The sequence below is a fragment of the Plecotus auritus genome (assembly GCF_963455305.1).
Source record: "Plecotus auritus genome assembly, chromosome: X".
Classification (NCBI taxonomy): domain Eukaryota; kingdom Metazoa; phylum Chordata; class Mammalia; order Chiroptera; family Vespertilionidae; genus Plecotus; species Plecotus auritus.
This window is the reverse complement of record NC_137784.1, coordinates 10461293-10481098: the sequence shown is the minus strand read 5'-3', so window position 1 is coordinate 10481098 and position 19806 is coordinate 10461293. Positions and strand designations below refer to the sequence as shown.

The 19806-nt window shown below is 40.5% G+C and overlaps 1 protein-coding gene across 1 annotated transcript in view; it reads right to left on the bottom strand.

Moving 5' to 3' along the window:
• NHS (NHS actin remodeling regulator) overlaps positions 1–19806 on the bottom strand; it is a 360638-nt gene that overhangs the window by 40861 nt on the left and 299971 nt on the right. The window contains exons 2-3 of the mRNA XM_080653713.1: positions 17672–17824; positions 12104–12237 (exon numbers count right to left, since the gene is read on the bottom strand). Coding sequence (XP_080509839.1) covers positions 12104–12237; positions 17672–17824 — 287 coding nt within the window. The remainder of the gene's footprint in view (positions 1–12103; positions 12238–17671; positions 17825–19806) is intronic.

Below are 19806 nucleotides of genomic sequence, written 5' to 3'. Positions count from 1 at the left end.
GATTGAAATCATATCAAGCATTTTCTCAGACTACAATGGTATAATATTAGAAATAAACTACAATAAAAACATTCCAAAAAATTCAAACACTTGGAAGCTGAATAGCATGCTACTAAACAATGATTGGGTTATCAATGAGATCAAAGAAGAAATTAAAAACATCCTGGAGACTAATGACAATAAAAACACAAGATTGCAAATCCTATGGGACACAATGAAAACAGTCCTGAGAGGGAAGTTTATAGCTCTACAGGCCTACCTCAAAAAAACAAGAAAAAATGGTGATAAATCATCTAACTCAACAACTCAAAGAATTAGAAATAGAGCAACAAGAAAAGCCCACAGTGAGCAGAAGGACTGACATAGAGACCAAATAAAACAATACAAAAGATCAATAAAACCAAGGGCTGGTTTTTCGAAAGGATAAACAAGATTGATGAACCTCTAGCCAGGCTCACCAAGAAGCAAAGAGAGAGGACCCAAATAAACAAAATCAGAAATGAAAGAGGTGAAATAACAACAGACCCCACAGAAATACAAAGGATTGTTAAAAAAATACTATGACCAACTCTATTCTAACAAACTAGACAACCTGGAGGAAATGGACACATTCCTAGAAAAATACAACCTTCCAAAACTTACTCAGGATGATTCTAAAAATCTCAACAGGCTGATAACTATGGAAGAAAATGAAGCAGTCATCAAAAAGCTTCCAGCAAACAAAAACCCGGGGCCAGATGGCTTCACAGGGGAGTTTTACCAAACATTCAAGGAGGAACTAAAACCTATCCTCCTCAGACTATTCCAGAAAATTCAAGAGGAAGGAACACTTCCAAGCTCCTTCTATGAAGCCAGCATCACCCTAATACCAAAACCAGATAAAGATAACACAATGAAAGAGAATTACAGGCCAATATCCCTCATGAACATAGATGCCAAAATCCTCAACAAAATTCTAGCTAATCGAATCCAGCAGTACATCAGAAAGATCATACACCATGACCAAGTAGGATTTATCCCAGGGATGCAAGGATGGTACAATATTCGCAAATAAATAAACATGATACATCACATAAACATATTGAGAGATAAAAATCATATAGTCATATCAATTGATGCAGAAAAAGCATTTGATGAAATCCAACACCCTTTCTTGATAAAAACTCTCAGCAAGGTGGGAATAGAAGGATCATACATCAACATAATAAAAGCCATATATGACAAACCCACAGCCAACATCATACTCAATGGGCAAAAACTAAAACCATTTCCCCTAAGAACAGGAACAAGACAAGGATGCCCACTCTCACCACTCCTGTTCAACATAGTGCTGGAAGTACTAGCCATTGCAATCAGACAAGAAGAAGAAGTAAAAGGCATGAAAATTGGAAAAGAAGAAGTAAAACTGTTATTATTTGCAGATGACTTGATACTGTATATAGAAAACCCTAAAGACTCCATCAAAAAATTATTAGACTTAATAAATGAATTCGGCAATGTAGCAGGATACAAAATTAATGCCAAGAAATCTATGGAATTTCTATGCACCAATAATGAACTTACAGAAGCAGAGACTAAAAAAACAATCCCATTTACCATCGTACCAAAAAAATTAAGATACCTAGGAAGAAACTTAACTAAGGAGGTAAAAGACCTATGCATGGAAAACTACACGACACTGAAAAAACAGATAGAGGAAGACATAAACAGATGGAAGAACATACCATGTTCATGGATTGGTAGAATCAACATCATCAAATTGTCCATACTACCCAAAGCAATCTACAAATTCAATGCACTTCCCATTAAAATACCAACAGCATATTTCACAAAGCTAGAACGAACCTTCAAAAAATTCATCTGGAATAAAAAAAAGCCCCCAATAGCTGCAGCAATCCTGAGAAAGAAGAACAAAGTAGGAGGGATCTCAATACCAGATATCAAGCTGTATTACAAAGCCACTGTTCTTAAAACAGCCTGGTACTGGCACAAGAACAGACATATGGATCAATGGAATAGAATAGAGAACCCAGAAATCGACCCAAACCACTATGCGCAATTAATATTTGACAAAGGAGGCATGAACATACAATGGAGTAAAGACAATCTCTTCAACAAATGGTGTTGGGAAAATTGGACAGATACATGCAAAAAAAAAATGAAACTAGACCACCAACTTACACCATACACAAAAATAAACTAAAAATGGATAAAGGACTTAAACATAAGATGGGAAACCATAAAAATACTAGAGGAATCCACACGCAGAAAAATCTCTGACATATGCCGAAGGAACTTCTTCACTGATACTGCTCCTAGGGCAATGGAAACTAAAGTGAAAATAAATAAATAGGACTACATCAAAATAAAAAGCTTTTGCACAGCAAAGGAAACCATCAATAAAACAACAAGAAAGCCCACTGCATGGGAGAACATATTTGCCAATGATATCAACAATAAGAGTTTAATCTCCAACATTTACAGAGAACTCATACAACTTAACAAAAAGAAGATAAAAACCCAATCAAAAAATGGGCAACTGATCTAAATAGACACTTTTCGAAAGAAGACAGAAGGAAGGGCAAGAGATATATGAAAACCTGCTCAAAGTCACTAATCATCAGAGAGATGCAAATCAAAACAACAATGCGGTACCATCTCACACCTGTCAGAATGGCTATCATCAACAAATCAACAAACGACAAGTGTTGGTGAGGATGTGGAGAAAAAGGAACTCTTTTGCACTGCTGGTGGGAATGCAGACTGGTGCAGCCACTGTGGAGAACAGTATGGAGTTTCCTCAAAAAACTAAAAATGGAACTTCTATTTGACCCAGTGATCCCACTTCTAGGAATATATCCCAAGAAACTAGAAACACCAATCAGAAAGGATATATGCATCCCTATGTTCATAGCAGCACAATTTACAATAGCTAAGATTTGGAAACAGCCTAAATGCCCATCAGCAGATGAGTGGATTAAAAAACTGTGGCACATCTACACAATGGAATACTACACTGCGGTAAAAAAGGAGTTCCTACCATTTGCAACAACATGGATGGAGATGGAGAGCATTATGCTAAGTGAAATAAGCCAGGCAAAGAAAGATAAATATCACATGATCTCACTCATTTGTGGAATATAATGAACATCATAGACTGATGAACAAGAACAGATCCAGAGACTGAGAAATGTCAATTGGAACCTCAAACCTCAGGGAAGGAGGGGTCGGTGGGAGTAAGGGGGAGAGATCAACCAAGGGACTTGTGTGCATCTATATGAGCCTAATCAATGGACACAGACAACAGGGGGGTGGGACATGAGTGGGGGGTGGGGGGTAATGAGGGAATAAGGACACATATGTAAAAAAATAATAATAAAAATTAAAAAAATAGAAAAGAAATTGTGAGGTAACAAGAATCCCAAGAATGCCTGAGAACGTCTTTCTTGCCATGCTAGCAGTCATCAGCTATACGGTAATATTACCTGGGGAAAATGGGGAAGTATTTTGGACTTATGTTCCTGACCCTTCGTGGGTAAGAGCCCTTACGTGGGCTGATCCCCCACCTAATGTAGTCACCAATAATACCAAACACCTTGGTCATCCATGAGGACCATGGGTGGGGCAAGGAAGTATAATTACACAGGGGTCGCCACCCAGCTTCCTTTTTGTATGACACAAAATCAAACCACTGCTCCTTTGTGTGTAAAATTAAAGAGAGGCTTCTGGCTTGCGTGGTCACCAAAGGAAGGAACTATCACTACTTGCTCCTGGGAGAGGTGCAGAAAATGTAAGACCTTGTCTATACAAAAAGAAATTGACAACCAGTTTGAAATGGAATTGCCATGGCCTAGAGCAAAGAATATCCTTACATGATATTATTCTACAATGTCATTATAATTTTTCCTAGATTTGTATTACCCCCATTACCTATAAAAGTACCTCGCACACTTGGGAATCAATAAAAAATCATCTTTTTGGTGATTGGAGACAAAGGTAACACATCTCTTGATATTTTAGAATTACAACAGCATAATGTACAATTATCCCAAACAAACTTACAAACGAATTCTTTGAATGTCTGGCAGCAATTTAAAAAGGACATGAAAGGATTTAATCCCTTCCACCGTGTAGAGGGCCCCCTGGGAAGGCACCTGAGCATTCTATATTGGCCCCTTTTGCCCTTTTGGCCAAGAGGGACCCTCTTCTCACAATCCAATTGCCCACAGCTGTTGCCTGTGCTTTCTGTTCATGCTGAGGTTGAAGCCTCATGGTGGCTGGTACCATGGATCTGTCTCTCGCCCAATTGTGTGAGCTGGGCCCTCCATGGAGAAGAAACCTGGGTTCCCCAAGATATGTGATTAGTGCTGGGGCCCCGCCAGCAGGCGAGAGGATCCCAAGGCAGGTGCTGGGCGTGGAGGCCACGGGGGCATAGGCTACCAAGGAGACAGAACTGAACCTCACATCATCCTGCTTGGCCCCGGAGGATGGCTGGTTAGCCAGAGATGGGTAAGATTCCTCAGGGAAGGAACAACCTAAGACAGGCACAGTCACAGAGGGGCCATCAGGAGAGAATTTGGGAGTCAACAGAGGTGGGGCACAGACCCTCACCCCCCCCAACTTTGCAGGGTTCTGAACCCTCACCCCTTCTGAGGGAGGTCTCCTGCCCCCATGGCTGCTTCGCTTCCCATGCCCAGCTCAAATTGGGACCTAGGTAATAGATAGAGACTTGGCCGACAGCAGCTGCCCTCTCACTGCAACAACACTTGTTTGAGTTGTCTTGTACCCATGGTGTGGGGAAGTGGGTTTTTGATATCTAAATCCAGCCTAGCACCAGGAATGCTCAGGGCCTACTCAAGAAGGCAAATAATCCTTTCCACTAATATTTACAGGGTAAAATAAGATTGTTGTTAAGAGTATTAAATTTGACAGTAAAATAGTAGTCAAGTTCTCAGACTAATTTAAATTGGCTAATTGAAATAAGTGAATATTCTAGAAAAATTAATGGTACTGGACAAAAAGCTGTTCCTAAAGTGTTAACTAAAATTTTTATTGGTAGTTCATCTCATGGTAAAATTGCATAACATGTAATGAACCTAAAGCAGTCATATTTTAGTGCAAAAAATTAAAATTTAAAAGCTATCAAGACAATATTATAAAATTTCCAAAAGCCTCCTACTATTTAAATCAAAAAGGGGGGATAGTAGAAGAATATCATGTAAGGAAAAATATCCTGTAAGTAAATTACATCTAGAAAATTTTTACTTTAGAAAATTAACTTTCATTTGTAATGCTAACAGCAAGACACCCACGAAAAACACACATGGTGTCAAAACAAGCCAAAGGAAAATCATTAGGGCAAAAAATGAAAAAGTATCCCAAGTCAAATTTATAGAAAAGATTCCTTTATTAACTTTTGGTCGAGAATATGTTTGTATATTTTCAGAAAACAACTCCAAGACCATGTGGATTCCTGCAACAGAGAGGAATTGACAGGACTGCTCCAGCCATGAAGACAGAAGAGAAACAGTCCAGAGATGGAAGACGCTGACGACACCTTGCCATACTAGCAGTCAGCAGCTGTGCGTCACTGCAGGTTGCCCAGGACCAAACCAGAGAGGGTCGGACCTGCATTACCACCATTTGTCCACCATCCAGAACTGAAATATTTTTGCTGACATGTACACATAAGGAACTGTCTGACATTGAAATTGGGACTCAAAAGAACTGTTGGCCCAGAAAGAAACTCACTATAGACTGATTCATTTGCCTCTCAGCATAACCATTATTGCTTGTCTCATTTTCAGCTTTATAAGTGTATTTCTAGTATCACATGATCTCACTCATCTAGGGGAAATAATGAACAACATAAACTGATGAACAAAAACAGACCCGGAGACAGGGAAGCATCGATCAGACTGTCAAACCTCAGAGGGAAGGTAGAGGAGGGTGGGGGTAAGGAGGAGAGATCAACCAAAGGACTTGTATGCATGCATATAAGCCTAACCAGTGGACACGGACAACAGGGGGGTGGGGGCATGCGTGGGGAGGGGTTTGGGATGGGAATGGGGGGATGAGGACAAATATGTGATACCTTAATCAATAAAGAAATTTAAAAAAATATTTTAATGTCTGAAGTTCTAGTTGCCCTTTGTAGGTTTATTTTTTCAGTGTTTTCTTGGCTATTCTTTATGTTTGTTTCTCCATAAAACCTTTTGTATCAGTGGGTCTAACTCCATTTTTTTAAAAAAGCTTTTTGGTAAATTTATGGGGATTGTGTTAAATTTATAAATTAACTTAGAGAGAACTGACTTGCTTATAATGCTGAATCATTCTATCCAAGAACAGAGGACATCCTCCCATTTGAGAAAATATAATTTTGTGTCTTTTAAGAATGCTTTAAAGTTTTTTTTCAGATAGGTTTTGTACATTTCTGGTAAATTAATTCCTAAGTATTTAATCTTCTTTGTTATTGCTGTAAATGGAGTTTTCCCTACCACTAGGTCTTCTAATTGTCTATCATTTGTGTAAATGAAGGGTATTGCTTTTTGTGTGTTTATAGCCTACTAACTTGCTGAATTATTTTGTTTGAGTCAGCTTTATCATTGATTCTCTAGGATTTTTCTGATATAGTATCATATCATCTGCAACTAGATATAGGTTTACTTCTTCTTTACCAATTCTTATGTAATTGATTTATTTTGTCTAGTTGCATTGATTAACACAATGCTAATTAGTAGGAGAGATAGTGAGCATCCTTGCCTTGTTCCAGATTTTAGTGAAAATGTCTGTTTCCCCATTAAATAAGAAATGGGAACGTTCTACTTCATTTTCTTTTTTAGATTAAATCTTTATTGTTGAAAGCATTACATACTGTATGTCCCCTTTTTACCCCCATGGACCTCTTCTGGCCTGCCCCCACCCCTCACCTCAGGCCTTCACCACCCTATTGTCTGCCACGGTTTATGCATTATGCATACAAGTTTTTTGGTTGATCTCTTCCCATCCATCCACCCACCCTCACTCTGAGATTCCACAGTCTGTTCTGTGCTTCTATGTCTCTGGATCTATTTTGTACATTAGATTCCACCTATGAATGAGATCATGTGACACTTGTCTTTCTCTTACTGGCTTATTTCGCTTTAGCATAATACTCTCCAGGTCTCTCCATGCTGTCTCAAAGGGCAAGATATCCTTCTTTTTATTGCTGCATAGTATTCCATGGTATAAATGTACCACGCTTTTTTAATGCTCTGAAATAATTTATATAGCATTGGGATTATCTGGACTTTGAAGGCTTAGTACAATTCCTCTGGGAATCCATCTGAGCCTGAAATCACCTCCTTTGCCATTCTTGATGAGGGAGGACTACAAGATGGGCTTTAATTAGAAGACACGCCTTGAATTTTCAACTGACAGAGGGTTTTAAGCTAAACTGGATGGTCAGTTTCCTGTGAATTCCTCTTGGAGAACTTTTGATAGAAATCAAATGTCAAGAAACTAAGTTTCCCCTCTTTCCACTTATAGGAGCTATGAGGCTACTTTAGAGCCATCACCAAATGTCACTAGACAAATGACACTGTGTCCCTTGAAAAATTTAAATAACCCAAGGCACCCTTATGATTTTACTATAGTGCCCTGGAATACCTCATCATACAGTTAGGGAACCATGGTATATGGTGTATAGCCTTTCAACCTTTTTCCTCTGCATGTGTGTATACATACTCACATATATACTCATAGATATTTTTGAGTTCATACTATATACTGTTTAAAAATCTCTGATGATAAAACATATTTTATGTCATTATATTCTTCTATAATACATTTTTATATTGTATATTTACCTATGCATATATCAGAATTTATTAAAGCAAGTCTCTACTGGTGAACTTTTAGGATATTTGTAATTATTTTCCTTATTGTAGACAGTATTTTCATGAACACCCTAGTGATTAAATGTTTGCATCACTCTTGTTATTGCCTTGGGATAAATTCCTAGACATAGAATTGCTGGATCAAAAGATATAAATCTATAATAGAGTTGATAAGTATTAGGAAATTGCCCTGTAGAAAAGATGAGACAACTTTTACTTCCTCCAGTCTTATATATGAGTATACATTATAGGCTTTTCATTTTTTGGTAAGAGTTTTATTGTGATTATGAATATAGATTCAGATATTCATGTATTTTAGGCACTGTGCTGATACTTTCACACCCACACACACAATTTAAACATACTTACATAACATTGTATTAAGCCTTCTTAACAACCTTGTAAAATTGAAGTTATTATCCCCATTTTGCAGATAAAGAAACCGGGACTCAGAAAGATATAATAAAATCTTCCAAATCACATAATCAAAAAGTTGTAGAGCTAGGATTTAAACCTAGTTAGACCTATAATATTATCACTATACTAGAGGCCCCGTGCACAAAATTCGTGCACGGGGGTGTGTGTCCCTCAGCCCAGCCTGCACCCTCTCCAATCTGGGACCCCTCGAGGGCAGTCGGACATCCCTCTGACAATCCAGGACTGCTGGCTCCCAACTGCTCGCCTGCCTGCCTTCCTGATTGCCCCTAACTGCTTCTGCCTGCCAGCCTGATCACCCCCTAACCACTCCCCTGCCAGCCTGATTGATGCCTAACTGCTCCCCTGCCAGCCTGTTTGCCCCTAACTGCCTCCCCCTGCAGGCCTGGTCACCCCCAACTGCCCTCCCCTGCAGGATTGGTCTCCCCTAACTGCCCTCCCCTGCAGGCCTGGTCACCCCTAACTGCCCTCCCCTGCAGGCCTGAGTCCCCCCCAACTGCCCTTCCCTGCAGACCCAGTCACCCCAACTTCCCTCCTCTGCCAGCCAGGTCACCCCTAACTGCCCTCCCCTGCAGGCTGGATCGCCCACAACTGCCCTCCCTTGCAGGCCTGGTCCCTCCCAACTGCCCTCCTCTGCTGGCCATCTTGTGGTGGCCATTTTGTGTCCACATGGGAACAGGATCTTTGACCACATTGGGGCAGCCACCTTGTGTGTTGGAGTAATGGTCAGTTTGCATATTACTCTTTTATTAGATAGGATAGAGGCCTGGTGCACAGGTGGGGGCCAGCTGGTTTACCCTGAAGGGTGTCCCAGATCAGGGTGGGGGTTCCCTTGGGGCGTGGGGCGGCCTGGGTGAGGGGCCTGTGATGGTTTGCAGGCTGGCCACGGCCCCTGGCGACCCAAGTGGAGGCCCTGGTATCTAGGGTTTATTTATCTTCTACATTTGAAACTTTGTAGCCTAGATCGGAGCCAAGCCTTCTGCTTGCTCCGTGGAGGCAGCCATTTCTATTGGGATTTATGTATCTTCTATAATTGAAACTTCATAGCCTTAAGCGAGGCCTGGGCCAGCGAGGGTGTGTGGAAAGCTTGGCTTCCTCCATTGCCAGGGGCAACCCTAGCCTCCTGCTCTTTCCAGCTCCGTGGCTGCCACCATTTCTGTTTGGGTTTATGTATCTTCTATCATTGAAACTTTGTAGCCTTGAGTGGAGGCCTAGGCCGGCAAGGGCAGGCGGAAAGCTTGGCTTCCTCCATTGCCAGGGAAACCCAAGCCTCCCTCCTGCTCTCTGTGGCCGTAGCCATCTTGGTTGGGTTTATTTGCATATTTGCTCCTGATTGGCTGGTGGGCATGGCTTGTGGGTGTGGCTTGTGGGTATAGCGGAGTGGTGGTTAATTTGCATATTACTATTTTATTAGATAGGATCAGTGATACGTCAGAGACTTGATTGGCTAATAATAATAACAATGATGATGTCTACTACATATTGAGTGCTTATTATGTATCAGGTACTGTTGACATGTATAAACACATTCTTGTTCCAAACTTATGTGGTATTATTTACATTATCTCTGAGACACTGAAATGATTCACTTGTCCAGGGTCATATAGCTAGTAAATGGTAGAGCTGGCATTCAAGTCAAGGGCAGAGATGTGGGATATTGTGTATCATAATCTCATTATGAATGCTTTTTTTAAAGGAGGAAAATGGCTAACCTAAAGTCTTATAGTTGAAAGGAGAGTTGCTGTCTAAGAAAAGGTCTATCAAGCAATTTGTTATCTAAGAAAATGTATATCTAGCAACTTGGCTGCAAATTTCTTGTCCTTATACCTGCAGCTTTTTTTATTACAGTAATATATAGTCCTGTAAGCCAATTGCATAGAACCATGTTCTATTCTGAGTCAGCTCCAAGTATGAGGGATATAACATGAATGGAAAATCTTCCAATGATCCTGGTAACCCAAACTCAATTGAACAAATGAAACTCTTTAAATTTCCCCAACTTACTTAAATACTAAGTATTATAATTAGAGATGGGTAAATTTTCTGGAGTTTACATAAGTATGATCTGCAGGCTTATTGATGTTTGTTGGGTTACCCTCATTGTTATTCATTATTTTAAGCCTTTTCCTGTAGTCTTACTTTGGTATTTAGACATTATTAAAAATTATGCAGAATATGACTAAGGGTAATATTTTTAGGTCATTTCTATAAATGCTCAACATCCCTCTCTCCCCTCCCCCCAGAAAACCAACTTAATGAGCCACAAAACATATATAATGAATGGGGAAAATATTTTTAGCATTTTATGCAGAAAATGCCTCATTAAAAGCAAATACTTCAGCAAGCAGAGCTGAGCTTAATATGAGCTTTTGTTGAGTAGGGGCTTTTATGACAAATCACTAGCATGTGTAACTGCTCTATAAAAAGACCTAGAGAAGTCTAAGAGGCTCTTACTTTCTTTTCTTACTCCTGGGCTGCATTGAAGCAATGTAGTGAGGGTGACATGACACTCAGTAGACATTCAATGAATCTGAAGGACATGAAGCTTACTGTCCAGCCACAAGTAGGTAATATGTCTTTGTATTGTCCAATATCACTCTGTTTTATCTGGATATGTCATATCATGCAGACTCATTCAGATGAAGTCTGTTTTTCTGGATGTTTGGCATCATCTGACCCAAATAATTTGCATCTATTTTGCATATTGTAAAAGCCATAAGGGTGCAGGGTTTATAGTCATACACATAAATTTAATTCAAATAAAAATCTCACTGTGTAACCACACTCTTGTAACTTCTTTAGACTTTGAGCCTCAAACTAAAATGACAAGAGAGCAGGGGTCCAGCCATTTGGGCAGGCAGAATGGGCTGATTTGGTCACAGAAACCATAACCCCTCATGGCAATGATGCCCTACTCAGAGGCACAAAGTTGTCCCCACTGAGGCCCCAGAAGGCACATCTGGGCCGATGGTTTGTGCAGTGGTGCTGATAGTCTGCAGGAGAATGCAGATGTTCTGAGCTGTGCTCAGCTTCATCTGTGATCTATACTTGGAGGTTGGGCTAAGTTATAGCCACAGCCACCGAGGCAAGGCTGAAATCACCATTGGTGATGACATCACTCTGGTAACTGGCTACTCTGAAGAACTAGCCTCCTTTATAGAATGGGGAATCATGAAATGATGAAATGAACTGTGCACAAATGGGAAGTTAACACAGCATTTAAGTTCTCTCCCAGCTCATCCCATTGAGTCAGCCAAACTCTCACTTGACTAGGAATAATAGTGGTGGTTGTAGTAGTTAACGTTTATTGAGGTCTTACTCTGTGCCAGGCACTGTGCTAAGTTATTTTCATGCCTTGTCTCATTTAACCCTCAAACACTATAATCTAGGTATATTTAATATCCTCATGTTACAGACAAGGGAACTGAAGGCAATGAAGGTAAGTAACCTGCCCTAAATCTTTCAGTTTGTGTGTAGAAGAAGGATTTGAAGTAAAATTTCCCTCTGATTTTTAGATTCCTTAACTGTTACTGCTTTACTGCATTATATAACCAGGTAACTGAAAAAATTATATCTGTATCCCCACTCTATGCAAAAAAAAAAAAAAAAAAAAAAAAAAAGAGGCATTATTTTCAGGAATGAAAGGGGGAAAATTAAGTTGTTTTCAAATGCACATGATTCACTTTCTCAGGCAGCCCAGTCTCCTTCGCTAGGAGGAAAACTAATTCCTAAAACCTACTCCTGCTTCCTGATGAGCAAAGACAGGACTGCCAGCTGGCCACAAAGCTCACCGTTAAGAAGTGACGTTCCTTAACTTCGCGCCTCCTCTGGCTGTGAGCTGGAGGGTAGGCTGGCAGTGGAGGAGCAGCTACAGAAAGGGGCACAGCAGCTCTCTGCTCCCGGCGATCATTCCGGCTCCGATGTTCTAGGGGCAGAAAAAGCAGTAATGCATAAACATACTTGGCATTTTCAATGTCTCTTGTCTTGATGGGAGGTTGAGCAAAGGGCTGGAGAAAGGTGAGTTGCTAAGTTAGCTCATTTGTATACCAAATACGATTTTCAGAATGGTTCCGAACTAAATTTTCACTTCATATTAATATGAAGTTATAAACTTACATTTCAATGGATCCATCTAATCATCTTCATACAATATGGCTCAATCTTGAGTTTGGAAAAAGCAGCATATTTCTAAATGTGCCTCATTTCAAAACAACATGAGTAAAAAATACCCAGAACAATGGTGGAAGATGTGGTGGCACAGACATGCCAGAGCCACCCAGGGAGTGCAGGGATAAATGCTCATAGCCATCCCAAAGGTGCTGCACCAGTTCATGTAGGCTCAGGGGTGCTGAGTGCTGTATGTTCAGGAATTTTACAAGCTAGTTTTTAAACTGTTGGTAGCTTGAAATAGACCACAGTGTGAGAATTTACATCACAGACATTGGTGAGAACTATGTATCAGGGCTTCTGTTGTTGTTGTTATTTACTTTATTACTTTTGTTTGTTTGTTTAGAGAGCCTGTGACCAGCACACAATTTCAGTCATCTGAGCCCTGTCACCCATAACACTCAGAGGGCTTTGAAACCCTGGGCTCCTAGGGAAAGTAAAGAACTCTCAATGACAACAGTTGTCTGATTTCGGAATAAAACTACCACTGGGAAAAGCCAAGAAATTTCCCTACGTGGGATGAAGTGGTGCTGACTTCATAGCAAGAATCATTGAGACACTAAGAGAACCAATTAGCTTTCTGGGTGTTTAAAAAAGCCCCAAAGCATGCCCAGCCTAACACACTGGCCACACCAAATGCCATTCCACCTGCCAAAAACTAGCCTATTATACTCATGCCCAGGACCTGAAATCTCATGACAACATCATGATGAAGACACAAATTGGTACAGCATATTTCTTAATCATCCCTTCTATTATTTAAAATCACCATTCTCAGCACATCAATAATTATAACTATGATGCCCAATATTTACTGAGCAATTGCCCTATGCCAAAGACACTTTGCTAAAGCTCTTATATGCATCTCAACAGTAGGTACTGACACACTCCTCTTCTGCAGATGCCTAAACAGGCTCAGGGAGGCTAAGTCACTGCTGAGCAACAGTGGTACACACTTGGCCCAAGGACCCTGCTCTTTGCCACTATTTGACCTATAGGCACCGTAAGGCCCTAACATGCTTTCTCACTCTTCAGAGCAAGACTGCTTAGGTTTGATAGTATTGGATTATAGTTATATTTTATCACATTCTAATTCTTTGAATATTGATAATATAGAATATTTGACAGCTCATAAGACACTACTCATTTTTTTACCCATGTTAGGAAACAGAACTAACTACACTGATCCTCTCAGGTGACATCAGAAGTAAGCCCTTTCTCCAAAGGCCTGATAATGCCCAGTGCCCATTTCATCTCTATCACTGTATTAATAGAAATCAAGATATCATTACATGCCTGCCTCTATCACTAGGGGGAAAGCAGAGACTACATTTTATTTAGGTTGAGATGTAGTGTGGTCTAAATAAATGTTTGTTGAATGACTGAAAGGAAGAATGAATTAATGCTTTGGTCAAAGTCTAGTTTTTTAGTATTAGAGTGTATTCCATACCCCTATCTTTTTCACCAATTGGTAGGACCTTCTCTAAGTCCTGTTGCCTTTTTCCACCGGCTTCGTTAATGGCAGCCCCATTTCCTATTTGCTGTAGTCAGTGTGATACACTAAATGTACCCGTGCACTCTCAAGCTTTCAGATTTCTTTCCATGTCTGATTCGGCTATCTGTGGGTTTCTCTGCCTAAACTACTGACTTTGTTTGTGGCAGGAAAACATGGTAGTATTCCTCATCTTCCTTTTCTTGGGATTCTTTAGTCAAATGTTGACTCCAGTTAGCAAACAGAAAAAGTATTCATCACCATGTAGGTAGTCTTTGCTAAACTGCCTTCACAGCCAGTGTTTATCAGGAAACAGAACTAACTACATTTTTTAAATAAATGCCTTCTTGTTAAAGTGCCTACCTCCAATACCACCCTCATTTTTCTCTACAAGCAAATAGTGGGCTTTTTACTAAATAAGCAGCGCAAGGAAAAGCTTTGGCAGTCTTAAATTCATAACGAAGAATAGAATACAGGTGTCAATGGTTAGGAAAAGGTGGAAGGAAGGGAGGAGTCCGGAGTGAGACATCAACTCAATTTCCCATTCAATTGCTTCCCTCCCACACTTTCTTAAATAGATCTCTTTCATTTACCCTAGGCAGGGAATAAGCAGGCTAGATTAATTGCTCCCTGATAATGCTCTTCTCTGGTGGTGGGGTGGGGAGAACATTTGTCTACTAGAGCCTGACACTACAGTCAACTCTTGGTTCTTATTACCGTAGGTAAATGGAACTTAGACCTTAGCCCTGCAACTTGAAAAGAAAGGAAGTATAAAATATAAATATCTCTGTTTAGCCATCTAGTAATCTCTCCCTATCTTACAAACATAAACAATGGCATCACTTAAAGCCATTATTGTCTCTGAGTATAAAGAATTGCTAAGAAATGGAGGAAAAAGAGGAATCAGATTCTAAATAATTTGAAATCCATTAAGGTGCTACTTCTTCCGGGGAGCCTTCCCTGAAGCTCCATGGCATAATTATTGCCTTTTCTCTGAGCCTCATATCACAATGTTGAAATTACCTGGTTACTTATCTTCTGCACTAGATCAGGAATTCCTTGTGGGCAGGGACGATAACATTATTGCAGGCTGAATCCCAGGTTTATCACAATGTGGGACCATCAATAGATATTGTTGAAAGGTTTACTATTGAACAGATCTTGAATGCAGCCAATTTATAGGTTCTGATCTCAATACCCCAGCTCCCTCCTTGTAGCTTCAGTATCCTCTCCCCGCTGGTGAAAGCCAGGATATTTCAGCTGTCCAAATAGATAACCTACAGGAAAACTCACTGCAGCATTTGCTGAGCAAGGCCATTGTCTGATAGGTCAGAATTAGTCATGGCCACCAGATGGCAGAAGTACTATTCTGTTGATCGCACTACTAAGCCGCTGTGTTTCTTGGACAAGGTTAAAAAAAAAGTCACTTTCTAATTTTAATTCTACACTGCATGTTTTTAATTCTATGATGCCTATAATTCCTGTTTATGGCTCTCTGCAGTGCTATTAAAACCACCACACCCAAGATTTGCTATCGAGACAACCACAAAGCCAGCCAGTCTGTGGAGGCAAGATGCAGCTCCAGGGTCTTCCTTCCAAACCCCACGAGTCCCCACATCCCTCTCTCAGCCCCTAGGAGGAAGCTCACAGAAAACTGATATTGGCACTTGCTGTTTCTCAGTTATGCCATTAAGCCCAAACCTGACAACACAGTGAAATGTGATAGCTGTGAACAGCTTAAAGTTATCTGGTTGAATCTGGAAAATTTGAATAAAAAATGACTTATGAATAATAATAATAAAAGGATAAAAATAATTATGGCTAAAGGGCTAACGTTACTCAAGCTCTCTAACGATGGAATCAAAGAAAGTATTTAGTGAGAATGATCACATTTCCCTGTCATCATTCTGTGCCCTCAATGCTCAACCAGTTTTCTGCAGAATTTCATTCAGTTGCACAAACATTCATTTGAGGACCTATTATATGTCACATTCATGCTAAATGCTTGGAATAAAAAAATTTAATAAGATATCCTTGCCCTTGAGTTGCTCATGGATTAATGGTGGAAGATAGGCCTATAGGTTTTTAGTTATAGGCTTATACGTGACATGATGGGAAGATGCACAGGATATTATGGGAAGGGTTTCTAATCCAAGTTGCAAAGGAATGGCAAGAGTGTTAGGGAAGATTTCCAGAAGGTAGCTTGCACTAAAAATTTGGTAAAGAATGACTTTTAAGCCATATATAATATCAAAGGAATAATAAAAATGCCAGAGATACTTCTTTCTAGACTAGAGGATACTGATCATCATTCTTCATTGTAAGCATCATAGTGTCCACTACTAATAACCAAGGGGAATTTTGAGAAACAATTGTGTTAGGGATATCAGTAGGTTAGCTCTTTTATTAAAGGGGGAAATGACTAGGAATTGGATAAAAGGGAGAAGTCATACATATGTGGAAAAAAATAAGCTGAAACCAACATTTGTTAATTTATTTCCCCATCTTGATAGTGACTTTAAAATATTTTAATTGAATACTAATACTTTTGCAAGATACAGTTTCTTAAAGAAGCATTAAGTATTTGGAACAAAGACATTGAATGTACAGGCACTATCTTCTCCATAGCAAAAATCTAAAGGCCAAAAAACCTGACATGCCAACTCCTGATACCCAAGTTAGGGGACTCTAAGAGAATGATGCCAGTTTGTAATCTCCTTGTCCTAATTAGAATTGTTTTAAGACACTGAAAATAACCAGTGTAAGAAAGGGCTGTATCTTCTACCTTGACTGCTATGTGCCTAACTCCAGCTTTCTCAGAACTGTGAGAGAAACCAAAATAGAAATATTTAGTTATTTCCCTAGAACATGGTATATAGTTAAGACGGAAAGAACTCTGGTTGGAGGTCTGGAGGCCCAGGTCTGGTCCCGGCGCTATACCTAATCTGCTATATGTGACCCTGAGCAAGTTTCCTGACATCTCTAGGCCTCCACGTGCTCCACTGTAGAATGGACCAGATCACTGGTTCTCAACAGGAACAGAAGAGCTCTATGGGAGAGGTCTGGTTGTTTGATGACTGGACAGGAGCCAAGGATGACAGCCATCCTACAATGTACAGGACAGTCCCAAACAATGAAACAGTGCCCCAAGTCACAAATATCCCACCAGAACTTCTTGTAAAGGTAAAGTCTATATCCTATTTCTGAATCAAACCTAAATCCCTTTTAGTTATAATCCAAGGGTGATTTTTGGCTCATGTTTCATGTACTCTGAATGCACCAGTTTTTATGGTCCTCTTACCCCTCAACCCCTTCATTTCCCGATATTTTTTTATTTCAGAATGACTTGTTATTGTTTTTACTTAATTCAAAGCTACTTTGATAGGTGCAAACACTGCTTCATTATGTGTTCTAGTGTAGTCATGCCCAGGCATTTGCATATTGCAAGTATTATTATCACAATAAATATTTTTCCTTTTAAATTCTGTTTATTATCATATTTAGAACATAATGCTACTTTTAATTATGTGTATAGGTAGTTTATATTATGTATGACTTCATTTCAGGTTAAAAAAGGGAGTGTTTCAAAGTACTTGATATAACAAAAGGAAGTGTTGCGAGTAATGGGAGAGAGAACAACTGAATGGGACATTCTCTGAGTTCTCTCCTTGAAAAGCCCTCCAAGCCTGGGATTAATCACCTCTGCGCAGGGCTTGCAGGCTCTGCCGGGCATGGCGGTGCAGTTCCTCCACGCAGGGTGGCCTCGTGGCCGGGAGGAAGATGTTTCTCTGCTGGTGCCACGGTGCACGATAGTACACGCTCAGCTTACTCTCGATGTCCAGGTTGGAGACGGCTGCGAGACAAAAAGGGAAATGAAGCATTATATGTCAGTAGCTTTAAACTGTGCATTTGGCAGACACTGGGGTGAGGAGGGGGCAGGGGCGGAGTCCAGGTAGAGTGGAAGTCCCGATTGCTACATTCACATTGGGAACTCACTCAAGACTGAAGAAAGGTTTGAAGTTTACAATACAGAGAGGAACAACCTTTGCCCCCATCCAAGGGATGGGAAACCCCTGAACACCAACCAGCTAACTTTCTATCCACACGTTTACTTTGTACTGTGATCAACCTGGACAAGCCCCTGGCCAACCATGCTTAGGTGTGGGGGTGGGGGGTCCTGCCTTCCAAGAAAGCAGAGAAAAGCCTCAGGGATGAGTCCAAAAGGTTGCCTCATCTCCAGTCCTCTGTCTGCAGGGGCTGCAGAACTATATATAGTTCTACACACCTGCGCCTGATGTCCACCTGAATTTGCCCCTTGCTTGCCCTGCTTTCTGTCTCCTGTGATACATGGCCCCCGACCCTCACTATTTAACCTTATCCTGCCTTCGACCTGCCAACCTCATTGCCTGCCATGTTTCAAAGCATTACTCAGTCTCCCTAGTTTCGCCCAGGGGAGAGCACAAGCATTAAAGATCCCATTACATGGGTATGGTGTTAAGAGAGGGAAACCACAGGCAGTGCTGGTAAGGAGAGGAGCACAGTCCTTGCAACTCATCTAAGAGATCAGGGATGGAGGCCTCCTTCCCCAGAGCACAGCAATTAACCCATTACATCTTCTTCATGTACACACTGAGTCTAGGATGGCAATCACACATGAGTTGAAGGCAAATTCTTATGGAAGAAGTTGCTCCTAAGAGGGAGGATTCTGAAGAGGAAATTCTTGCACAAAGGAACTCCTGAGCACCTGGGCAGCCTGCCAGTCTCAGGAATGGTGAGCACTGGCCCAGTATGCCTTACCCTCCAGACCTGCTTTCCAGACTAGACCCCTGTCCTGGGCTCATCAGCTCCTCCCAGTTTCATTGGGTCTTTCTGCTTCTTTTCCATTTTTTCCTGGTATGTGATTTGGGGGCATTCTGCCCAAATGCATATTCCTGTGCCCCAAATGGATTTTTGGTTTTTCTCTGATCCTTTTCTTATTGAGGTCAAGTCTACCATTTCACTTTGTCTGAGAAGCCATACCTAGAACAAGATACTCTACAGATAGAACAGAAAGGCAAATGAAAAAGAAGGAAGAACACTTTTGCAGAAGGGGAATAGGAAAAATTTGAAAACTGGGGAAAATGCAGCCTTTTGATAATGTATCTCCCTCCAACTACTGTATTTATGGCAGTTATTTTTGGTTTTGCTTTTGTGTTCTAATGCAGTCATCGGTAGTGTGTTTTTCTAGAATAATGCATCATACCCACAAAGAGTACCAATAGAAACAAAGACCTATTTCCAAAGATGCTAAAGAAACACCACATTGACAGGTTCAAAGGGCAATGCCATGCCCCTGAAACAGTGCTGAGGAAATGCTCTCTATAACTGTGCCATTCATTGTGGTACATTGGCTACTAAGTACTTTTAAATTTTTAATTTAAAAAAATTAAATTAATTTAAATAGCCATAGGTGGCTATTGTATTAGCCAACCATAATAATAAATAGTCTGTTATATTCTCTCACCTTCAGCTACAGAACAGATTACTCCCTTTGACTTAGATTTATCTTTTCTTTGTGTTTAATCTCCAAGAATTCAAGCCCAAGGGTTAGAGATCCCAGGATTATCTTCCTGGGTAGGAGATAGTATTTTAGGAAAACGTTTTATGGAGCCAAGAATAAAAGCAGCAACTTTTTTTCCTTGAGCTACTCTAAAACTCCAATCTTTTCCTTGGAAACTATAAGTGTTTGGGGAACCAGTCAGGAGTCACTAGGTCCTGGGGATAAGAAAACCTAGGAGGAATTGCTGAGGGAGAAGTTAGCCTCTTCAGGCCTCAGATGAGGTATGGGAGGCCTTG